The sequence below is a fragment of the Aspergillus luchuensis genome, chromosome 5 (genome assembly GCF_016861625.1).
Source record: "Aspergillus luchuensis IFO 4308 DNA, chromosome 5, nearly complete sequence".
Classification (NCBI taxonomy): Eukaryota; Fungi; Ascomycota; class Eurotiomycetes; order Eurotiales; family Aspergillaceae; genus Aspergillus; species Aspergillus luchuensis.
In genome coordinates, this window is record NC_054853.1 from 5,806,525 (window position 1) to 5,826,735 (window position 20,211).

At 51.9% G+C, this 20,211-nt stretch overlaps 7 protein-coding genes across 7 annotated transcripts; 3 read left to right on the forward strand and 4 right to left on the reverse strand.

Annotated features, from left to right (window-relative positions):
• Positions 1–1,109: 1,109 nt before the first annotated feature.
• Positions 1,110–4,929, forward strand: AKAW2_51906S (GTPase-activating protein BUD2; the record flags this gene model as incomplete). The annotated part of the gene is made up of 2 exons (XM_041691887.1): positions 1,110–3,918; positions 3,971–4,929. The coding sequence occupies 2 exons, from the start codon at positions 1,110–1,112 to the stop codon at positions 4,927–4,929; spliced, it is 3,768 nt and encodes a 1,255-aa protein (XP_041545327.1).
• A 762-nt stretch (positions 4,930–5,691) lies between these two features.
• On the reverse strand, positions 5,692–7,522 carry AKAW2_51907A (WD domain protein; the record flags this gene model as incomplete). The annotated part of the gene is made up of 3 exons (XM_041691888.1): positions 5,692–5,911; positions 6,059–6,929; positions 6,988–7,522. 3 exons carry the CDS (start codon positions 7,520–7,522, stop codon positions 5,692–5,694), a joined length of 1,626 nt encoding a protein of 541 aa, XP_041545328.1.
• Positions 7,523–7,830: 308 nt separating this feature from the next.
• AKAW2_51908S (uncharacterized protein) lies at positions 7,831–9,204 on the forward strand (the record flags this gene model as incomplete). Its single annotated transcript, XM_041691889.1, has 1 exon — positions 7,831–9,204. One exon carries the CDS (start codon positions 7,831–7,833, stop codon positions 9,202–9,204), a length of 1,374 nt encoding a protein of 457 aa, XP_041545329.1.
• A 197-nt stretch (positions 9,205–9,401) lies between these two features.
• On the reverse strand, positions 9,402–10,344 carry COQ9 (uncharacterized protein; the record flags this gene model as incomplete). Its single annotated transcript, XM_041691891.1, has 2 exons — positions 9,402–9,734; positions 9,802–10,344. 2 exons carry the CDS (start codon positions 10,342–10,344, stop codon positions 9,402–9,404), a joined length of 876 nt encoding a protein of 291 aa, XP_041545330.1.
• A 1,170-nt stretch (positions 10,345–11,514) lies between these two features.
• AKAW2_51910S (RNP domain protein) lies at positions 11,515–15,528 on the forward strand (the record flags this gene model as incomplete). Its single annotated transcript, XM_041691892.1, has 10 exons — positions 11,515–11,518; positions 12,623–12,645; positions 13,531–13,879; positions 13,979–14,031; positions 14,167–14,174; positions 14,233–14,326; positions 14,391–14,528; positions 14,607–14,658; positions 14,753–15,334; positions 15,386–15,528. 10 exons carry the CDS (start codon positions 11,515–11,517, stop codon positions 15,526–15,528), a joined length of 1,446 nt encoding a protein of 481 aa, XP_041545331.1.
• Positions 15,529–18,364: 2,836 nt separating this feature from the next.
• On the reverse strand, positions 18,365–19,258 carry AKAW2_51911A (uncharacterized protein; the record flags this gene model as incomplete). The annotated part of the gene is made up of 1 exon (XM_041691893.1): positions 18,365–19,258. One exon carries the CDS (start codon positions 19,256–19,258, stop codon positions 18,365–18,367), a length of 894 nt encoding a protein of 297 aa, XP_041545332.1.
• On the reverse strand, positions 19,164–19,478 carry AKAW2_51912A (uncharacterized protein; the record flags this gene model as incomplete). Its single annotated transcript, XM_041691894.1, has 1 exon — positions 19,164–19,478. One exon carries the CDS (start codon positions 19,476–19,478, stop codon positions 19,164–19,166), a length of 315 nt encoding a protein of 104 aa, XP_041545333.1.
• Positions 19,479–20,211: the final 733 nt, after the last annotated feature.

Consider the following 20,211-nt stretch of genomic DNA (forward strand, 5'->3'; position numbering starts at 1 on the left):
ACCCACCTTCTCAACACCACCATTTACCACACCTTCTCCCTCACACTGCCCCCTCCGACTAGACCAGACATCACCCCCCCCCGTCTGTCGTACAGAAAATGCATCCATGCTGATGCGGGATCTGCAGCTTTCACAACGCACGTCGTCTGGGTAATTGGCTTCACCAATCCGTCAATCATTCGAACCAATTATCCCACCTTTTTCCCATTCTCCCTAGTCGTCGTTCCTCCCCTCCCCCCCGAGATTACGGATTGAATTCCCTCTCAGAACAAGATAAAAGCAAAGGAGGGGATTGTTTTATTCTACCAGGACTATTAGATCAATTCTAGCGCATGAAGGTGCGTCTATTCTTTCCCCTCAAGCTTTCTTGTGTCAATTTCCAATGATATCACGCCGCGGTTGGTCGAACCAAACCTTTGTGCCGACCGATCTATCCACCGAACTGCTGCTGCTGCCACCACCACCCCCATTACCACCCATTACCACCACCCACTGCTTGCTACTGCTGTGTTCTTTCAAACCCGCTTCCTCCCATCATCACTTCCTTCCCATCGAGCTAACATACCCGACGATGGCCTTCTAGCAGCGACATCGCGGCTGTATTTGGAGTATAGGAGGGTTGGTTCCTTGCCGCGCCTACTAGCGATTTTCGCTCTGTACTTTTCGTCCACAACTGCCTGCGCTTCTCCCGTTCGCTCACTGGTCCCCCTACGGCCACCGCCATCATCGTCACGTCCGTCGAATCACCACCATACCACACCCCTCCCCTGAACGAACAATCGTTTTGCGACCGCCCCCCCTCCCGCCTCCTCTCACCGTCGCTAGCACCAAAAACGCCACGGCCTCGACCGAATGTGCGACTCTAGCTCCCTCCCTCACCCCGGACTCCATGCGTTCAGCTAGCGACCCATTGGACGAAAGAGACCCTCAATTGTCAGAGGACGGTTGCGCAGCGTACGTTAGGTGTCAGCGTGCTGCAAGGTAACAATCCCGCAGTGTATCACCAGTTTATGTGTCTCCGCCCGTTTGCCTGCGTCCCGTGTGCTTTGTAGCGACCTCTCCCGAGTGTCGCTGCTACCGGTTCCGTCGTGCGTGGGTGGAAAGAAAAGATGGAGCCGGAAGGGTCAAGTGGATTCAAACGGAACTCTGTCCATCAGGGAATATACAGTCGTCCTGTGGAACGGCGGCCCAGCAAGAAGTCTTCCTCCAAGGACCGGCACGGGATGGTGTATCCCGATAGCTTTAGGGACACGGGAATTCGAACAGTCACCCCAGACTCTGAGGCTGGCAACCACTCACCTTCCTCGGAGGCGGAGTATCTCGCATCAAGTGCAGCAGCTTCCCCTCGCCCCGCCACCCGGACAAGAGCCTCCGATCGAGAATCCCGTCGCGACTATCACTCTTACCACTCGGCAGGCGACGAAGAAGATACACATGTGGAGATGAAAAGTCAGCGTGCACGGTCACGGACCACCACCCTAGATGATCAGCGCAGCGAGATCTCCCCTAACACATTTTTCAGAGCCCGGAATCGCCTGGGATCTATCAACACCGCAGTGCCACAACCCAAAACCCCGGACGAGTCGTCATCTATTGGCTTTCCGTCCATTCAGTCCCCCACTTATTTCAGTCACTCCCTTGGCCGCCAACGGTCAAGCAAGCCCCCAGGGGGTTCGAGCTTGGTGACGAGCGTATCGGCCAATCAAACCCCCTCGGCGCTGTCGACTACCGATGCGTCCAAAATCCTGCAGCTTATGAAAACGACTTGTGGAAGGATGCACGGCATTCTTTCGTTTCGGACTGCATCAACAACGGCTTGGTCCTCGGGCTACTGCGCCATCAACGTCGCCACGGGCAGTCTAATATATCAAGCCAAGGGGGAGCCCGCACTGGCCAAGACCTTGATTCCTGATCTGCGTGGCTGTCAGGTTCGCTCGCTGGTCGATCCGGAACTACGGACGAACTACCTCAGCGTCTCCACGTTCACTTCAGGACTCGGTGTCGAGCTAAGACCCCATGTGAGCGAAACATTCGATTCCTGGCTTGCTGCTTTGTTGTGCTGGCAGCCAATCCGCCCCAAGGGCGTCCAAAACAAGATGACAAAGCCCCAGTCGGTGGCAATTGGTGACCGCCGTTTGGTCGAGCGCCGGCGAAACTCCGAAAGTACAGTACAAAAAGAGGCAGCTATCATCAAAGTTGGCAAGATGCTATTATGGGACAGGCCCAGTGCGTCGGGTGTTCGACCTTCCTCTGGCCGCCGAGTGTCAACATATCGCCAACAGAGAGCTCTTTCCTCCTCGTGGCTGAGAGTCAGCTGTACGTTGCAAGAGAATGGTGCCTTCAAGCTGTATACCGAGTCCGACATTACCCTTGTAACATGCATCCAACTTTCGCAACTCTCCCGCTGTTCCGTGCAGCAATTGCACTCTTCGGTCTTGGAAGATGAATTTTGCATCGCCATCTATCCTCAATACGCCGTGCACTCTGCATCCGGCATCACTCGACCAGTATATCTGGCCCTGGAAAGTCGAGTCCTATTCGAGGTATGGTTCGTGCTCCTGCGCGCCTTTACGATACCTGAGCTCTATGGGCCCGAAACTTGTGCCGAAGATGACCCGAAGAGTCCGTCCGACGCCGCTGCGTCATCCATGGCAGATATGTTCCGAATCGAGCGCATGCTCAATGTGAGAGTCACGGAAGCTAAGCTGCTCCGAAACAAGGCTGCGGAGAAGGCCCCTCGAAGCCGGAAGCAGTCACGGTCACATAGCAATTCAACCCCAACATCTGCCGTGAGCGATTACTACACAGAAGTACTTCTTGATGGGGAAATCCGTGCCAAAACTGCTGTCAAGTATCGCACAGCCAACCCGTTTTGGCGAGAGGATTTTAATTTCAGTGACCTTCCACCTGTCCTGTCGCAAGTATCGATTCTAGTAAAGACGATCAGCCCGACACAGAAGGATTGGACGCTTATCGCACACGGCTCCTATGGCCAGGACCATAGTAATCCGGCACGTTTGTTAGACGATGTTGAGCTCTCCTCCCAGGATGCTACGTTCGGCAGAGTCGATTTGAAATTGGACGATCTACAGCCTGGAGTGGAAACGGAAAAGTGGTGGCCGATCTTAGATGATAAAGATCAGCCGGTGGGTGAAATGCTCATGCGAGCGCGGATGGAGGAGACGGTCGTTCTGATGTCGCACGAGTACACGCCGATGTCGGAAATCCTACATTCGTTCACCAATGGGCTCACTATCAACATGTCTCAAGTCATGTCCTCGGAGCTGAATCAGTTGTCCGAAGCTCTTCTAAATATTTACCAGGTGTCCGGCACGACTGTCGAGTGGATCTCAGCCTTGGTTGAGGATGAGATTGACGGGCTGCACAAAGAATCGACAGCGAATAGACTGAGGTATACCACGAGGATTCACTCCAACGATTCCCGGGAGTCGGGCCAAGAAAGAGAAGTCCTTGTGAGAGACATGGGCCGTACTGCTACCGTCGAGGCAAACCTGCTTTTTCGAGGAAATTCGCTTCTCACCAAGGCGCTTGACTACCACATGCGTCGCTTAGGCAAGGAATACTTGGAAGAAACCATTGGCGAGCGACTTCGCGATATCGATGAGACCGACCCGGAGTGCGAGGTAGACCCTTCCCGAGTACATCGATCGGATGATCTCGAACGCAACTGGAGGAACCTCGTCTCCCTGAGTACAGGGGTCTGGAAGTCGATTGCAAGCTCTGCATCTAGATGCCCGGCCGAGTTGAGGCTCATCTTTCGGCACATCCGAGCTTGTGCCGAGGACCGCTATGGCGATTTCCTTCGGTCAGTCACATACAGTAGTGTGTCGGGCTTCCTATTTCTGCGGTTCTTTTGTCCAGCAATCCTGAATCCCAAACTCTTTGGATTGCTCAAAGGTAGCTATTCTTTTCCCCATCCCACTGATCTTCATGTTTCTAATGCGCGCAGATCATCCCCGCCCCCGCGCCCAACGCACATTGACGCTGATCGCCAAGGCCCTGCAGGGCCTGGCCAACATGACTACCTTCGGCAGCAAGGAGCCTTGGATGGAACCCATGAACAAGTTTCTGGTCAGCAACCGCGCCGATTTCAAGCAATTCGTCGATTCGATCTGTGCTATCCCTGCCGACCGTCCCGCACCTATCGTCACACCCTCCTATGCCACCCCCATACAGATTTTGGGTCGTCTGCCCCCGACATCCCGCGAAGGATTCCCTAGTCTACCCTTCCTCATTGATCACGCGCGAAGCTTCGCCAATCTCATCAGTATATGGCTCGAAATCGCACCGGAGCGCCTGGCGGAAATGGAGGAGATTGACCCAGCCGTCAGCAAATTCCATGAAATGGCCGTTCGTCTGCACCAACGCACCAAGGAATGTTTGAGCAGAGCCGAGCAGGCAGAGCGTCCAAACGGAGGCCTTGAGGTCAAGTGGGAGGAACTGGTCGATGCCATGGAACGATCGGTGACCTTTTACGAAGACAGCTCCAAGCCTACGAGCCCAGCCACAGAGGCAGCTATCGCAGGGTCGACGTCCCTTACGGGCAGCCATCGCAATTCGATCGGCTATTTCGCGTCACGGCCCTCTCTACCGCGTCGATCTACCGATTACGCTCCTGAAGCCGAGGATGACACGCCTCCCAGTTCCTCTTCTGCCACCTGGGACCAAAGTAGAGTCCCCTTCTCGATACCACGATGGGCAGATCCCAGGGACAGCACCGGCAGTTCGAAGAACTCTTCCACGTATTCGCTTGAATACCCCGAACCCTCGAAATCGCGCAGATCTAGCATCACCAGGGAGACAACAAGCAAGTACCGGTTCTTCGATTTCGTGCCCCCGTCTCGCCGCAAAGCGAAGGATCGGGAACAGGCTCAGCATTCGCGTGAGGAACAGCGCAACGAGTTATGACGCCCAAGTCGCCTGGGTAATACCTAGGCTTGCCTCGCTCTTGAACTTGTGCAGTGGTGTCATGGCCTATCTGGACCATGACGATTCCAAGCATCTATCCCACATCTGTGGCTTTAGACAGAATTATTTTACCTTCTACGGCTGCCCCGCCTTCTCTACGCCCCATGAATGTCATCGGGGAAGCTCTTGCAGCGGTGATGCGTGCATGTTGCGGGCAGCCATTTCTGTGTACAACATGAGAGCTTGATTTCATGTATTGAGATCCCTGCATCTTCTGGTGTAAATTTCTGCGATTATATTTCTTCTCCTTTTCTCCTACCGCATGTGCCCATGATTTAACGTTCGTTTCTCCTACCACCCTCTTCTGCTGGTTTTATTTTGGAAAGCATTTGTCATGGTGTTGATACCCTGCTCTGATGGCTGTTTTTACGTGGAAAACAAGAGATCCTGTGAGCAGAGTGCCGGATATGATCTTCCATGGATGATGTATGGATTGTGGGCAGGAAAAGCCCCTCCCTTCTTGGGGGTGTTTTTTTGCCAGTCTACAATTGCAATTGTTGTGTAAATAGCGTCTACCTTTCCTCTGGGCATAGATGAAATGAGTAACTCCACCTTGTTAGACTTGTACTTGAGTACCGCTTAATGCTGCGCCTGAATATACTACATAATACTACCAAACCAATGCTAAAAAACCACTCCGATCTCATACATACATCCAACCAACCCCTGCCCAGTTCTCCCCACACCCTCATAACGATAAATCTACATCCACAAACATATCTTCCCACTCGCTGTACCCCCCGCGACCCAATTCCTACTACGATGAAAAACAGCCACCGCCGGCACAGCCGTAATGCCCTCCCCGCCCAACTGCGCCAACTGATCTCCCTCCCCGCTGTAGATATCCACGAACCGATTCATATTTCCGATGCAGAAGCGCTGGATATGCGATTGCGGGTTCTGCTGCCATTGGGGGCGGAGACTGTCACCACATTACCATTAGCACATATAAATCGCCCCTCCAAATAAAGAACCGAGCATTTATAAGAAGAAGAAGAAGAAGAAGAAGAAGAAGAAGAAGAAGAAGAAGAAAAGGGAAGTTGGGGGGGGGGGGATAATAAAAACATACATCGTGACCCATCTCCCCGTCTGACAATTATGTCTCACGACCGTATCCGGCCCCAACTCATCCTCCCCAACCGCATGACCCACATCCCAGCTCGAAATCCCCTTCTTCTTCAAATCGTATATCTTGAGCGTATCGTCATAAGACGACGTGGCGATCTGCCCTGCACTGTTGAATGCGGCATGCGAGACGGACAGTCGACTGTAGTGTTCTCCTACGGGCGTGGGACCTTCACCTTCATCTTCAGCACCACCCCCTCTCTTGCTCCTCTTGGGCTTCTGCAGCATGCGCAAATCCCAGAGTCGCATCGAGCGGTCCAGACTCGCTGTCGCGAAGTAGTATGGTGCCGTCGGGTACAGTGAGAACCCGCCGATTTTCTTCTCCGATAGTTGCCATGTGGTTACGGTTCCTGTTGCTGTGGGGTCCGTGCGGATGTCGTGTCGCCCGAAGGCCCCATCTAGGGTGGTCCAGTAGAGGACGTTGGGGTCGTCGAGGGCCATGTCGATGCCGGAGATGGGTTCGTCCGAGGAGGTCGATTCCGGCGCGTATTTCTCCACGCTGGTGGATTTCTCGAGGTCCATGGCGCGGATCGAGCTGTCGTAGCTGGCTGTGTACAGGGTTGTGGGGGTGCTGGGGTGGATGTGCATGCTGCTGATGGTTCGGGTGTGCGGTTTTACGGTCGTGAGGACGGGGTCTGGGTCTGAGTCTTCGGAGTCGGAGTCGTCGTCTTCTTCGGGTTTGATCGAGGTGGGTTTCTCTTGGGAGGCGTCCAGGATGCCGAGGTGGCCCATTTTGTCACCGGCGAAGATGAGGGGTTTGGATTCTGTCGGGTGGAAGGTCATGGCGTAGACTCGTTCGGGGGTCAATTTGATGCCTGTTGTGATTGTTAACATTGTCGGATGTGAAGATGGTAGTAGGGAAGGGAGACAGACGATTAGGTTCCCACGCATCCCAGAGCGTCAATCCATTCATTTCCTTCCTCAACGCCTTCAAATCCTTATCCGTCGTCTTCTGGATTTCATCATCGCCAAACGTCCGCTGATACGGTATCGCCACACCCTTGGTCACCACATCCACTCCGATCAATCCATCCGCAGGCAACTTCTGTCCATTCACCATGATGTCACTGAACGAGAAGTTATCCGACTTGCGGACTCGTTTCGCACGCTCCGCTTCCTGTCGCGCCTCGTACTCTTCTTCTGCTTTGCGCTTCGCGACTTCGCTCTCCGCCGCGATGCCCCTCAGTCGGGATGACATGCGCCGCGGCTGCGGCGTCTCCTCCTTGATTTTCTTGACCGGGGTCTTCTTCTTTGTCCGCGACTGGTCCTTCGCTGCTGGTTTGGGCATCTTCGGCGGGAATAGCCCCGAGGACTGCGCCTCCATGGTCAGCTTTTTAAGTAGCGCATCGCGTTCGGCGATGTTGGCTAGGCGCTGCTTTTCGAATTCGGAGATTTCGTCGTTGCCCATTTTAAATGATTTCTCTCCTCTAACAGAGGGGGAATGTCTGTGTAGAGAGTGTTGCTCACTGCAATGACTGCTGAATGGCGCAGATGGATAACTTTGCTCGCGCGGATCAGAGGCGCGTTCGGAGCGCCGCGTGGTCACGTGGTTCTAATTGATGGGAGAAACTGCGCCGAGCGGGAGATTCTCCGACGGACGGCTGGTTCAGCTTCACTTCGGCAGACCGGTCACCACCAATTGTTAATCAGTGGGAAGGTTGCCGTGTATTTACAGTCTATTTTATATCGGACTGTAATTCGGCATTGTCAAACACAATGAGTGCCCGAATCTCCCGATCCTGGTTGGCGCTCGCGACTCGCAACTCGTCCGTCCCATTCCTGTACCAGACTCGCACCCTCACTGCCGCATACCTGTCTCCTCCATTCCGTCAGCAATACTCGACCTCCAGCGACGCCAACGAGCAGGACCATGAAGCAGCAGCAACAACAACAGCAGAACCAACACAAGATGACAAGCCCGCCCGTCCAGTCCGGAGGAGCTTCCTACGGAAAAAGGCCGCGGCCGTCACTCAACAACAGCAGCAACAAACACCCACTAAACCAGCTCCGCAAAAGCCCGTCACCATGACCAGCACCGAGAAGCAAATCTTCGGCAATCTGCTCGAACAACTCGGCACCGAGCGCCGCCAGCAATCCCAGACCGAGCTCACCTCATCCACACCGTCCGCATCATCATCAACGGAATCGAAACCCACCCTCCGCGACGAAGAAATGGACGAGATGGCGCAGATCTCCGCGATCTTCGACTCCGTCCTGCAAGACATGAAAGAGAAGCGCCAGCGCAGCGCAGCGCGCACCGAGCGACAGGAGAGCGAAATCGCCGTGCGAGAACAGAACACCGCCATTGAAGAGAAGCTCCAAACAGGCGAATACACCGACGACGAGCTAGCGGAGATGATTTCCTCGAAACAGATCACCATGGATAGGGCCATCGAGGCTGTGATCATGCGCGAGTCCGTCAGCATTGAAGCCGCGCTCTGGGACGCTATCGATAACCGTCGCGGAGATACCGCTATCTGGGAGGTATGCAAGGAGCGGATCTTTAATATCCTGCGACATTTGGACGATGAGAAGAAGGGTCTTTTGGGCGTGAAGGACGAATCTACCTCGGAGAGTTTCCTCGCCATTCCCCCCGTCGTTCCCACTGAACCGGTCGTCACCGAACTCTATCCCAAGATGCTCCTCGTCGCGTTCAAGCTTCTCAATCTGCATTATCCTGAATCTCACCTGATCAGTCAGTTCCGTGCCACGATTAAGTCTATGGGTAGGGCGTCGGCTGTTCTGGGTGGGTCCACGGCTCTTTATAATGAGTTTATCTATTTCTATTGGCGTGGATGTCATGATTTGCCGGGTGTGGTGTCGCTGCTGCGCGATATGGAGGTTACGGGTGTGGAACCGAATCGCCGCACGTGCGGTCTCTTGCATTCGATTAAGAATCAGAGGGATCATGATCTGAGGAACCATTGGCGGAAGGCCAAGGTGGAGGGCAAGCAGGGGAAGGCGAATCGTGAGCCGTGGTGGGATTTGGCGCCGAATCGGAAGGCAGTCCGGGAGTTGTTTGGGGATGATGGGTGGGTGAAGAAGTTGGAGGGGAGGGTGAAGGAGATTGAGAGGGCGAGGGATTATTAATTGACTTGTATAGTACAGTATATATGTATGATGCCATTGAAAGAGACGTGAATGTAAATATAGTACAATTGTATCACCGGAAGTAAATACCAGTAAGCAAAGCAAAGCAAGCTAAAAAGAAATGATGTCAATAATAGTACATCCTACCACCACCCCATACCCTCTTCCCCAACATATTGGAAGGGTTCGGGTACCGGCTACAGCTTCAACCCCCAACTCCTCCCCAATCCCACAGCAGTCGACCCCAAGAACCCCAAACACTGCTTCACCCCAGACACCTTATCCTTCACAGCCCTTGCATCCGCCCACCGGCGAGTCAGAAATTCCTCGGTATCACGCAGCCCCGCGCTCGTATCCCGCGTCATCACAAATTCCGACGACGCATACACGGCCGCCACAGCCATGCGCTTCGAATACCACGATGCATCGACGGAAGCGTCGCCCGCTAGCGTGAGGATATCGTCTGAGAGAGCGTGCAGTTCGGATAATGAGAGGGGGATGTTTTCGCCGAGGGACATGATGGCTAGGGCCTACATCATCATTAATTAGCATATACACGTATCGCTACTATAATGAAGATAGGGAGTGGGAACATACATCCTGCAACTTATCCTTCACTTCAACATTCATGCGCAGCCGCTCCATAATCAGAATCTTGATCTTGTCGTCCACGGACAGAGGTCCCTGCTGGGATTGGGATTGCAGCAGCGCATCATTCTCCACCTTGGAGCGGAGGAGACCCCGACGACTCGCCAGCCAGAAGAGAATCAGGTCGAATTCGCCCCGAGGGAGAAGTTGCACCGAGACGTCCAGGAAGCCGGCGTCCCGGGCTCCGAGGGTTAGGGCGTCGCGGGTGAAGCCGTGGGTCGGGACGTGGCGGAGAGCAGAGGAGAGGATGGTCGTTTGGGAGTTGGAGTATTCGTGGGGTGGGGAGGGGTGGTGGATGGAGTGGTAGGGACGAATGCTGGGGGTGGTGGTGCGGAGGCATGGTTGGTGTTGGATGGTGCGGAGGCTGGTGGTGGTGGGTTTGGTGGTGAGGAGAGATGTGGTTGTACGGATGGGTGTGGTTGTGGTTGTCCGGGGTGCGGCAGTTGTGAGATACCTCCGGGAGAGGGTGAGGAGGGGTTGTGAGCGAGTCATGGTGGGTGAGACAGTGGTTGTGGTTGTGGTTTGGGAGGAATTGAAGGTCGGAGATGGAGATGAAGATGGAAGTCGGCGGAGGATTTTCTAAGCGGTGGCCTGAGCGGAGAGCCAAGAGCTTCTTCTTCGGGATGTCTTAATACATAGTGACATCGTGGTATTTGTCTGGGGTCAACTCTTTGGACTGTATATTATTCTAGTGCGATCAACGGGGATTGTTTTGTTTAAATGGAGGGGTCTACAACGTCAATTGATGGAGTTGATTGGGGCTTGTGGTGGTTCAGGGTTCTTGATTCTGTCGGGGGCGATGAGACAGTGGCTGTCTTTAGTGCTACAGTGGATGGAGTATGGGCTGGGGAAGCAGATTGGAGAGTCACAATGGGAACAACTTTGGGGTTAGCACACTCCGGTGGCTTATTGGTCAATTACTGCAGAGCTCTAAATATGATCTAGTTGATAGGTATTTTGGAGTACTAATGTGGAAATAAATGAAGGGCTGAAATCAACTGCATTGATGTGGATGCGGTGGTGGTGCCTGTGCCTGTTGATCCTGACAAGATGATAGGCTGTCTGTGTCTGATGTTGATGGATGGATGATCAATTAATGCCTCATTTACTGCCACTCGACCATCTCTTACCCTTGAATTTAGTTCCCTTGGATCCTTTTGATTCCTTCAAATTATTCCCTCTCCCATTTATTTATCAGAGAACATCCCGACCGCTCGAGCCTCCATCCCTGTCGGCTTGCTTATCCCCAGCTGCCTCTCTGTTCACACTCTGGCCCCATCTGACTGACTCTCTCTGTTTCTCTCTTTCTTCTCCTCACGACTGTTATCTACTAGTGTGTTTGTTGCATCTGGCACTACTCCCGTACTAACTAGACCACTAGACTATCCCTTCCTATTATCCCCCTCTTCCCTTTCGGATCTCCGATTTGTTCTGATAATCGTCCGTCCGTCTTGAAAGGCGATCCAGACTGTCTTCCTGTCCCTCCATTTACCTACCTTGTTTCCATCACCATCATCAGCACTACCACCACTACTCCGTATACCAACCACTACTATTCTCTCCCTTGTGATAACTAACGTATCATCTCCCTTCCACAACCCCCCTTATTATTCATTTTATTCTTCTTACTCCATCAAATCCAATATTGTCAATATCATCAACATGGGTGGGTGATACTTTTCCTATAATGCAACTTCTCTTTTTCCCCCATGTCGGTTCCCCGGATTGTTTGTTTGTCTCTCTCGTGATCCACCGTCAATGGCTTGTCCCGGTGGACATCCAGCCCACGTTTCCCTCTTGCTTCGATCCATAATCCATACTTTTGAGGCTACCTCACCTTACATTCCTGTCCCGGCTGGGAATGAACTTGTGACATGATTGCCCGGCAGACAGGATTGACTTCAACCCTGATGTGCCTCCTCCCACCCCCCCCTTGTCTAGGCGGCACATACCTATCCGTATCTCTGAGCTTCCCCCTCATCATTATCACACGGGTTCCCACACCAGCAGGGGACCTCCATCCTCGTTCACTACGCCGGGTGGACGTGCCGAGTCAGAGCAGTGGCCAACCATCCCGACCATGCATCTCATTCCTCTTGCTGCGACAGCTACGCCAACCACAACCACGCTCAGTGGAGGGTTGTCTGCGGATGCCCCCGGGGGGAAGGCCAATCACGCCGCGTGCTGCATGGTGTCCCGAACGGGCTGGCAGACAAGACGGACTCGAACTGCTTCTGCACTGGGCGGATGGGATGGCATGGGATTGGATCTGACTTGACACACACACACGGGCTGGAACAGCACGACAGTGGTCTCTTTTCTCAACTGGTTTTGGCTTTGGACCTTGTCTCATCGTTTCTTTTTCCTTTTCTCTCTTTTCCCTCCCCCCCTCTCGGCCATCCCCTTCCCTGGCTGGCTGCTTCTTACACACACGCGCACACTACTCCCACCTACTACTACTGTGCTAGTAGTACTTCTCACCCTCTCTCTCACACACACAGCCGCCCACACACACACCACACACACACTTTCTTCTGTGTCTGACTTGACTTCCCTTCCCCCTCCCGCCGTCACCCTCCTTTATCTCTCGCGTCTCGCCTCCTCTCCATTCCTCTTTCTTCTACCTTAATTCCTCCTTCTTTCCCGTCCCCATCCCAATCTTCCCCTTCTTTTTTCCCCCTCTCTTTCGTACTCTGGTAATTTCCTTTCTACTGCTTTGTTCCCTCCCGACCGTGGATTCGGTGGCTTACCATCTAGGCTTAATCTTCAGCCGACGTCTATCGACCCTATCAAGTAAGTTTGCTTTCCGATCGGTTGATTCGCTTGTAGCTCTTCTTGGGAAATGGATGCGAGTTAGCGCTGTTCTTGGTTGTTTTTCTGGAAAGAAAGGACTTTCTTTGCCATTGTTGCGGGCAGCTGGACGGGGAGACAGTGAACAAGTCCATCCCAGCTGCAAATACTAGACAGAGTGATGGGATGGGCGGTGCTCACGGCTCACGTTCGGGAATCCGTCATCCCCACTGTTTGCTGCCACTCCCGCAAGCTATCTCGTTCTTGATCTTCCACTCCGATCTTCATCTATGATGCATCTAAATTTGGGATTATTCTTCTGGTTGTTGCTTGATTATTTCCCACACGGAAGAGATTTCACCGTGTTCTCACTCGCATCTGTCTCTTCTCTTCACTCTCCTCCCCCTTCCACTGCTGGTCTGTTGGAAATGGGCTGTGTCCAGTTGCCCGTGACTTCCCCAGGGTCCCCCCGGTCTGGCGTTTGACGCTAAACCTGTTTGGGGTGTCAAATCACCTGACCGGCCCCGTGTCTGGCGCAGAAACCGGAACTCGGACCCAATCCAATCCAGTCCCGTGCATTCCTGCTCCTGCTCTTCCCTCTTCACTCAACTCACTTCTCAACTCTCCAATTCACTCCCCCCATCTCTCTCCATTGCCATTCTCCATTGCCGATTCCCCCGATTTCGTTCCATCCAACCAAGCAGCTCCATTTCCCACCCACCACCCCCAGTTCCAGGGACCTTGCGCGCTGATCTCATCCAACCCACTCTTGTCTCACCACCTCTTTGCCTTTCTTTAAATCTCCACCCTCCCTCTGCCATTCCCGCGCGCTCGCTCTCCTCCCGCCTCATGTCTCCATCTGCTTTCGACGACACTGACCACGCACAGCGCGAGAGGTCTCGTTCTCCCCGTCGTCGTTCTCGTAGCCCTCGACGCAGCCGTCGCTCTTACTCTCCCCGCAGTCGCTCTCGCAGCCGTGACGACTATCGCCGCTCCGACCGTCGTTCTCGTTCGCCTATGAGTACGACCCAAGGCGCTCCCGGTGGTCATTCTGCTTCTGGTTACGGTGGGCGCAGCAGCTACCCACCTCCCCCCCGTTCGTTCGAGGATCGCGCCGTCGCCAAAGAACAAATGATGCAAGCCGTGCGCGAGTCGTCCCAGCAAGACCGTCGCGTCTATGTGGGCAACCTCTCTTACGATGTCAAGTGGCATCATCTGAAAGATTTTATGAGACAGGGTGAGCAGGGTCATATCGTGTTGCCGGGCGTGTGATAGCGTTTGTGCGGGTCTGGAATTTGTGGCTGACTTTGGAGGGGGACGTTCCGCGCTCGAACAGCTGGAGAAGTCATCTTTGCCGATGTCTTACTGCTTCCCAATGGAATGTCGAAGGTGGGCGCCAATGCGTAGTGTGGCTGGTTTCCTTTCCCTTTTTGTGTTTCTGGATTTTTTTTCTTCCCCTGTTGGTTCGCTTGTTATGGACTGTTTGGGTTGACGGGCTGGGCCTGGCCGTCCGGGATACTGTAGGGATGCGGGTGAGTTGGCATCCTTGGTCTTTAATGGTCAGCTTTGTGTTACTGACAGTCACAATAGGATTGTGGAATACGCAACCAGGGAACAAGCGCAAAATGCGGTAAACACCCTCAGCAACCAGAACTTGATGGGAAGACTCGTCTACGTCCGTGAGGTATGATGCGTCATTTCCCTCCGGGACACTGAAGTCTTGATCGGAGGATACTGACAAAGCGCAGGATCGTGAGCCCGAGCCTCGTTTCACGGGAGGTCCCTCTCGTGGTGACTTCGGAGGTGGTGGTCGCGGCGGCTTCGGTGGCGGCTTCGGTGGCCCTGCCGGCGGCGGCGCTGGTGGCCGTCAGCTTTATGTTTCGAATGTTGGTTTATTCCCGTCCACCATTGACATTTGATATCATGCTCGACTAGGATTAGGTATTGACGCTGGGGATGTTTAGCTTCCGTTTAATGTTGGCTGGCAAGATTTGAAGGATCTTTTCCGCCAAGCTGGTAAGTATGGGACGGCAGAGCCTCTATTCAACCGCCTTCTCTGCCTCCTCTCCGTCGCAAGCGTCTTCAGCACTGACATTGACTTCTCATATAGCTCAGCAGGGCGCTGTGATCCGTGCCGATGTTCACACCGATGCCACCGGCCGTCCCAAGGGCTCTGGTATTGTCGCCTTCGAGTCCCCCGAGGATGCCCGGAATGCCATTCAGCAGTTCAACGGATACGACTGGCAAGGACGCCAGCTGGAGGTTCGTGAGGATCGCTTCGCTGGTGCTGGACCTGGATTCGGTGGCCGTGGTGGCTTCGGCGGTCGCGGTGGCTTTGGTGGTGGTTTCGGTGGCCGCGGTGGCTTTGGTGGCCGTGGCGGCTTCGGCGGAGGCTTCCGTGGTGGTTATGGCGGTGCGCCCGGCGGTTTCGGTGGTGCTCCTGGTGGTTTCGAGGGTGTGCCCTCTGGTCCCCCTAACCCGTTCACCGATTTCGCTACCTCCGGCGGCGACAAGAGCGCTGTCATCTACGTGCGCAACCTGCCTTGGTCGACTTGCAACGAGGATCTGGTGGATCTGTTCTCGACTATCGGCAAGGTTGATCGTGCGGAGATCCAGTACGAGCCCAATGGTCGCTCCCGCGGCACCGGTGTGGTTCAGTTTGATAGTACGGAGACTGCGGAGACAGCTATCGGTAGGTTTTGTGATTGCATCCGCAGAAAGACATCTACTAACTGCATTACAGCCAAGTTCACCGGCTACCAGTACGGCGGTCGTCCCCTGGGCATTACGTTCGTCAAGTACATGAACGCCGGCCCCGGGCCCGGTGATGTTGCGATGGACGGCACTGAGCCGACTGCTCCGATCACGCAGGATCAGATCATGTAACACTATCATATGACTTGTTTTTTTCTTTCGGGAGGACATATCGAGGCCGAAAAAAGTTTGCGATGTAACACTCCGGATCGAGAAAAGAATGATCTGTTGGCGCGGGTTCGCGTATGCTGCATTTTGTTCCATACCAGGCATACCTTATGATTTGTTTTTCTTGCTATTACTATCGGGCATTCTATTGTTGTTTCATATCTCCGACGATCTGGTCTGGCGGGGACGCATCGGATGTTGTTCAAGCTGAAATTGCAAGCGGATGGCTTCTGGTGGATTTGTTCCTTTGCGTTTGGACGGTTGCCCTAGCGAAATTGCTGCACTGGAGGGTTTGACCCGTTTGATTGTTTGACTTGTAGGCTTGTAAGTGGTAGGCTAGGACGGAGATACCCGACTATACATGGTAGTGATTGTCTTGGAGTTATCAGTATGCTAAGCTAGATGCGGTGGGTCTTTCGTCATTCACATTCTAGGAATTCTGAAGAATATACATAACATTCAACCCTATTGTCTCTAGTAGAACAGTACCCTATGGGCAATGGTAACAGATCCTTGAGGATGACCACTATCCATAATGATCAACAAAGTTATAGCTCAGCTCCCAAGACAAAAATATTGCCAAAAGAGCCCTGATTCCTTACTAACTAGTTACTACTCCTCTACTCACTTGTTGTAGGAAGCGAAGTTATAGTTCCCTCTGCTTTTCGTCTACTGATTGCTCTCCTTATCGGGACTCGCAGTTGGATCTTACTACTGCCATGGCTACTTAGCTTCTAACTCTAATATTTAATGATGTTATTGTTTAGACAGTGGTATATACAGGAGTATACAATAGATTGGTTCAGCAGGATTTGATACAAGTACATGTTGTGGAAAAAGAGGGTACTACAAGAGACCAATACCCTTTATCATATATAGATATTTAGTTGTCTCCTTTTATAATAGCCTATCACGATAGAAGTTTCATCGTAGATTTGAATTTACTTACTACAGATAAGAATGTGATCCTTTTGAATAGTAGCTGATAACTATAGTAGTAGATATAGAATCATAATCAAAATTATACTACAGTATAAATTCCTTTACTTAGTTACTTCATTCCCTTGAATATCACTATTTCTAAAATCTATCACTTCGGCTTGTCTCTCTTCTTCTGCCTTTTTAGCAGCGGCCTCCGCTTTATTTGCCTCCTCAATTTGTTTCCAATGGAGGTATCACCATGTCAGTAGTCTGAATTTCTGAAGTATATGTAAATAGTACATAGTAGTATGCTTTGACTTACATCACGGCAATGACCACCGCAATGAGTCTGACAATTGAGACAACTTAGGGTCGGATCCAGCAGCGCAGCGCCGACTTTGCTCCCGTCCTATATATACCTACCCAAAATAACTAAAAAGTCATATCGCAAGGTTGTATTTAGTAGTTAATCCATCACTTACACAATCAAACCAGCGCTCTCTTAAATTAACTCCACCAATTCAAACCCATCCTGCTTTATTACCACAGCCGTGGCATGATGATTATAGTATATATAAAAGAAAGGAGGATGATGAAGAAATGAAAGAAAAAAAAGGTAGTATAGATGTAGTAGATAGATCGATAGATACAATAGTAGTGTCCCCTACTACAGCCGAGGAACTGGCGTGTTTTTCTAAATTCTTTCAATAATCATATCGAAAAACACTACTATTCACGTAGCAAAGAGTAAGAGTCTTTCTTACTGGCTATCTTGCAGTTTCAGCTATCAAAAGTGCCGCCCCGCATCATCGTTGCTGCCTTTTTAATGACGATCTATCTATCTCCAGGATGAGCTAGTCTTGTTCAACTAATCTTAGATACGCTGTCCCTCCCGATGTAGACTACCACCAAACCTCAGCCACGCGCTAAGTTCTAGTTACCACCAGATAAATTGCAGTACGTACCTCCACTTAGATCTCGTCAGTATTTTGGTACGGGGCTCACGTTGATGACTTCGTAGCGGGAATCGTTACAGAGATAGCGGGGTTCAGGCTGAACCGCTAAGCCAAAAAGACCTAAAGATCGAAAGCTCTTCCTGTTCGGTTATGTTCTGTTTATCTCATCGGAGTTGATATCCGGGGATTGAGTATATGGCATTATTGTGATTGGTTGAAAGTATGTACCAAGCTCAGTTCTGGAAGATTGATTAATCATGTGAGTAGTCAGTATCTACGGAGTAGATAGATAGGATCGAGAATAGATAGATAATGGGTTTCAGTGTCAATCATGCATGCATGTCCATTGACAGACAACCCTGACTGGCTTATATAATATCTAACTTCCGGTATAATCATCAGATGTGGTAAGGTTGATCATAGTGAGAAATTGGTCTTACAATCAATCTATTCCAACAATCTATCCATTAGACTGGCTTATATGGTATTGGAAACACTCGAGTGTATCTGAGAGGTGTTGGAATGAGGCACATATGGACCAGAGATGAGGGACTTCTTGTTGTCTATATTGGGTTTTACTGGAGTAGTAGCCGGGCTTGTCTTTGGGGCGGGAGGGCAGTCTTCCACGGCTAGTGTAATATATACATGTGTTGGACATCATGGTTACTCCAAATCTATACTATGTATGTATAGTAGGAAAGCTAGACAATCGATACTACTACTCAGTAGGTTGCTGAAGAAAACGAAGCAATCTATTGATGGGAAAGGAATGAATGACAGAGACACACAAGCCGTACATTGAAACGATCAAAAATCAGAAGAAAGAAAGGAAGGAAGAGACAGATCTGAAGCACAACAGAAATCATATAGAACCCCTATATCAATGACAAACACTCATCCGTCTACTCCCAGGCTGATACCCTTCATTCATCTTCAGCCCCCCGCAAATATGTCCTCCGCAACTTCCGTGGCTTGTATTCACCATCACTACCCTCATCAACAGCTTCCTCTTGGTTCACTCCCTCCTTCTCTGCGGTATTGGTGTGACCCTGCACGACGTAAATGGGCTTATCGCCAGCAGCAGCCCATCGAGCCCGAGCTTTGGGCCCCTTAGGCGCCGTCAGAACCCTCGCGGTAACGATCTGGAGAGGAGGCCGAGATTGCCAACCATTGGTCGCTACAATGCCATGATAGCTGTAGTGCGGGCGTGTCACGATTAGAACCCGAGCACCGTGGTGAGGCATGAAGCCGACGTGAAGGATATGATGATCCATGTTTTTGGCATGGCGATCAAAGGTCGGAAGCTCAGGCAGTAGTTCAACTACAAGATTGCCAAACATATCGCCTTGGAGACTGGTGAACTGATGGGCAGCTTCCTCTAGGACTTCGCGAGTTCTTTCTTCGCGTATGGCCTGATCTTCCTCGCTCAGTGAGCCTCGGAATAAGAGCTGGAATGGCTGGCTCGCTAGCAGTTCGTCTCCATACGCCTTTAGAAGGGCCTTCCGGCGTTCCAGTGTCGCATGAAGGAGTGGTGTGGGAGGAGGATTGGACACCCATTCTGACGCTCTCATCATACATACGCTCACGAGGGTCGACTTCCACCAGGCTGCGTCTTGGGGCAATGCTATGCAGGAGGAACAGAGGAAGGGGTATAAGTCAGCGGGATTGGCTCCACAGTGCGGGGAGGAAAGAGTAGAGGGTATGAAGGAGGACAAAGGGGTCTTAAAACTTACTTTCTTTGAACCTCTCATAGACATAGTCGAGTCGTTTGCAGAAGTTGTCATCTCCTTCCTGGTCAGTAGCATCCATTTTGGCATCCATGAACCAGAATGTGGAGGCGGCAAATTTATCATAGATGAACTTGTTCATCATGGTTTCCAACAAAACAATCCCAAATGCAGCACGACCGCCAGGGGGAAGAGAGGAATATATCCTGTCCCAGTCATCTTGGACGCAGAAACCATTCAGACTTGCAATGATCATCCGTTTGTCATCATCGGAGAGACGGTACGTCGGCTTGCTCTCACCCCATGCCATGGCCCAGCCCTGGACGCGTAGAGCCAGCAGACTAGCCGTTGCGGACTATTTCCGGAGCGGATCGTATATGAGGTCGTGTAAGCATGCCCATCATAAAATGATGTTCCATTATGTCATGATACTCTTGTTGACAGAGATACTCGCCATTGGGGTACACAGCTGGCCCCTTTCCCTTCTCTTGTATGTCCGGGGGAGGACGCTTGGGCGGCGTTTGCTTTTTCCGAGTAGTGACCATACTGATTATTTGTCGGGTGGCTCAAGTTGTTCAAGTAAGTCAAGTAGAAGAGAGTGTTCTGGGTTGGCCTGGGAGAGGGGAGGCGGGAAGAATGATGAGGAGAAGGAGAAGGAAGGAAATGGGAACAACAGTAAAAGGAGGAGAAACCGAGCAGGTTCAAAGAAGAGATATTCGGCTTGAAGTGTTCTCTTCATTCATTCACGGTCGTTTTCAGGCTTCTTTGCTGCTCATTGGCCCTTAGGGCTGCCCGGCTCTTTGTGAGCCATCACTCATATTCCAGCCGCCTGAGGATCTCAGCCGCGAAAACAAAAACATTCCGAGATGCCCTTCAAATGGGTGACGGATATCTGGTAAAGACAGGAAGAGGAATACGCGTAAGTATGAATATGATAGAGAGAAAGATACACTGTCAGATGAGCTGAAGTGATAAGACAAGAAGCCATTCTGAGGTCTCAACCAGGTGAGCAGCTGGTAGCACCGAGTGTTCGTTGAATGGGT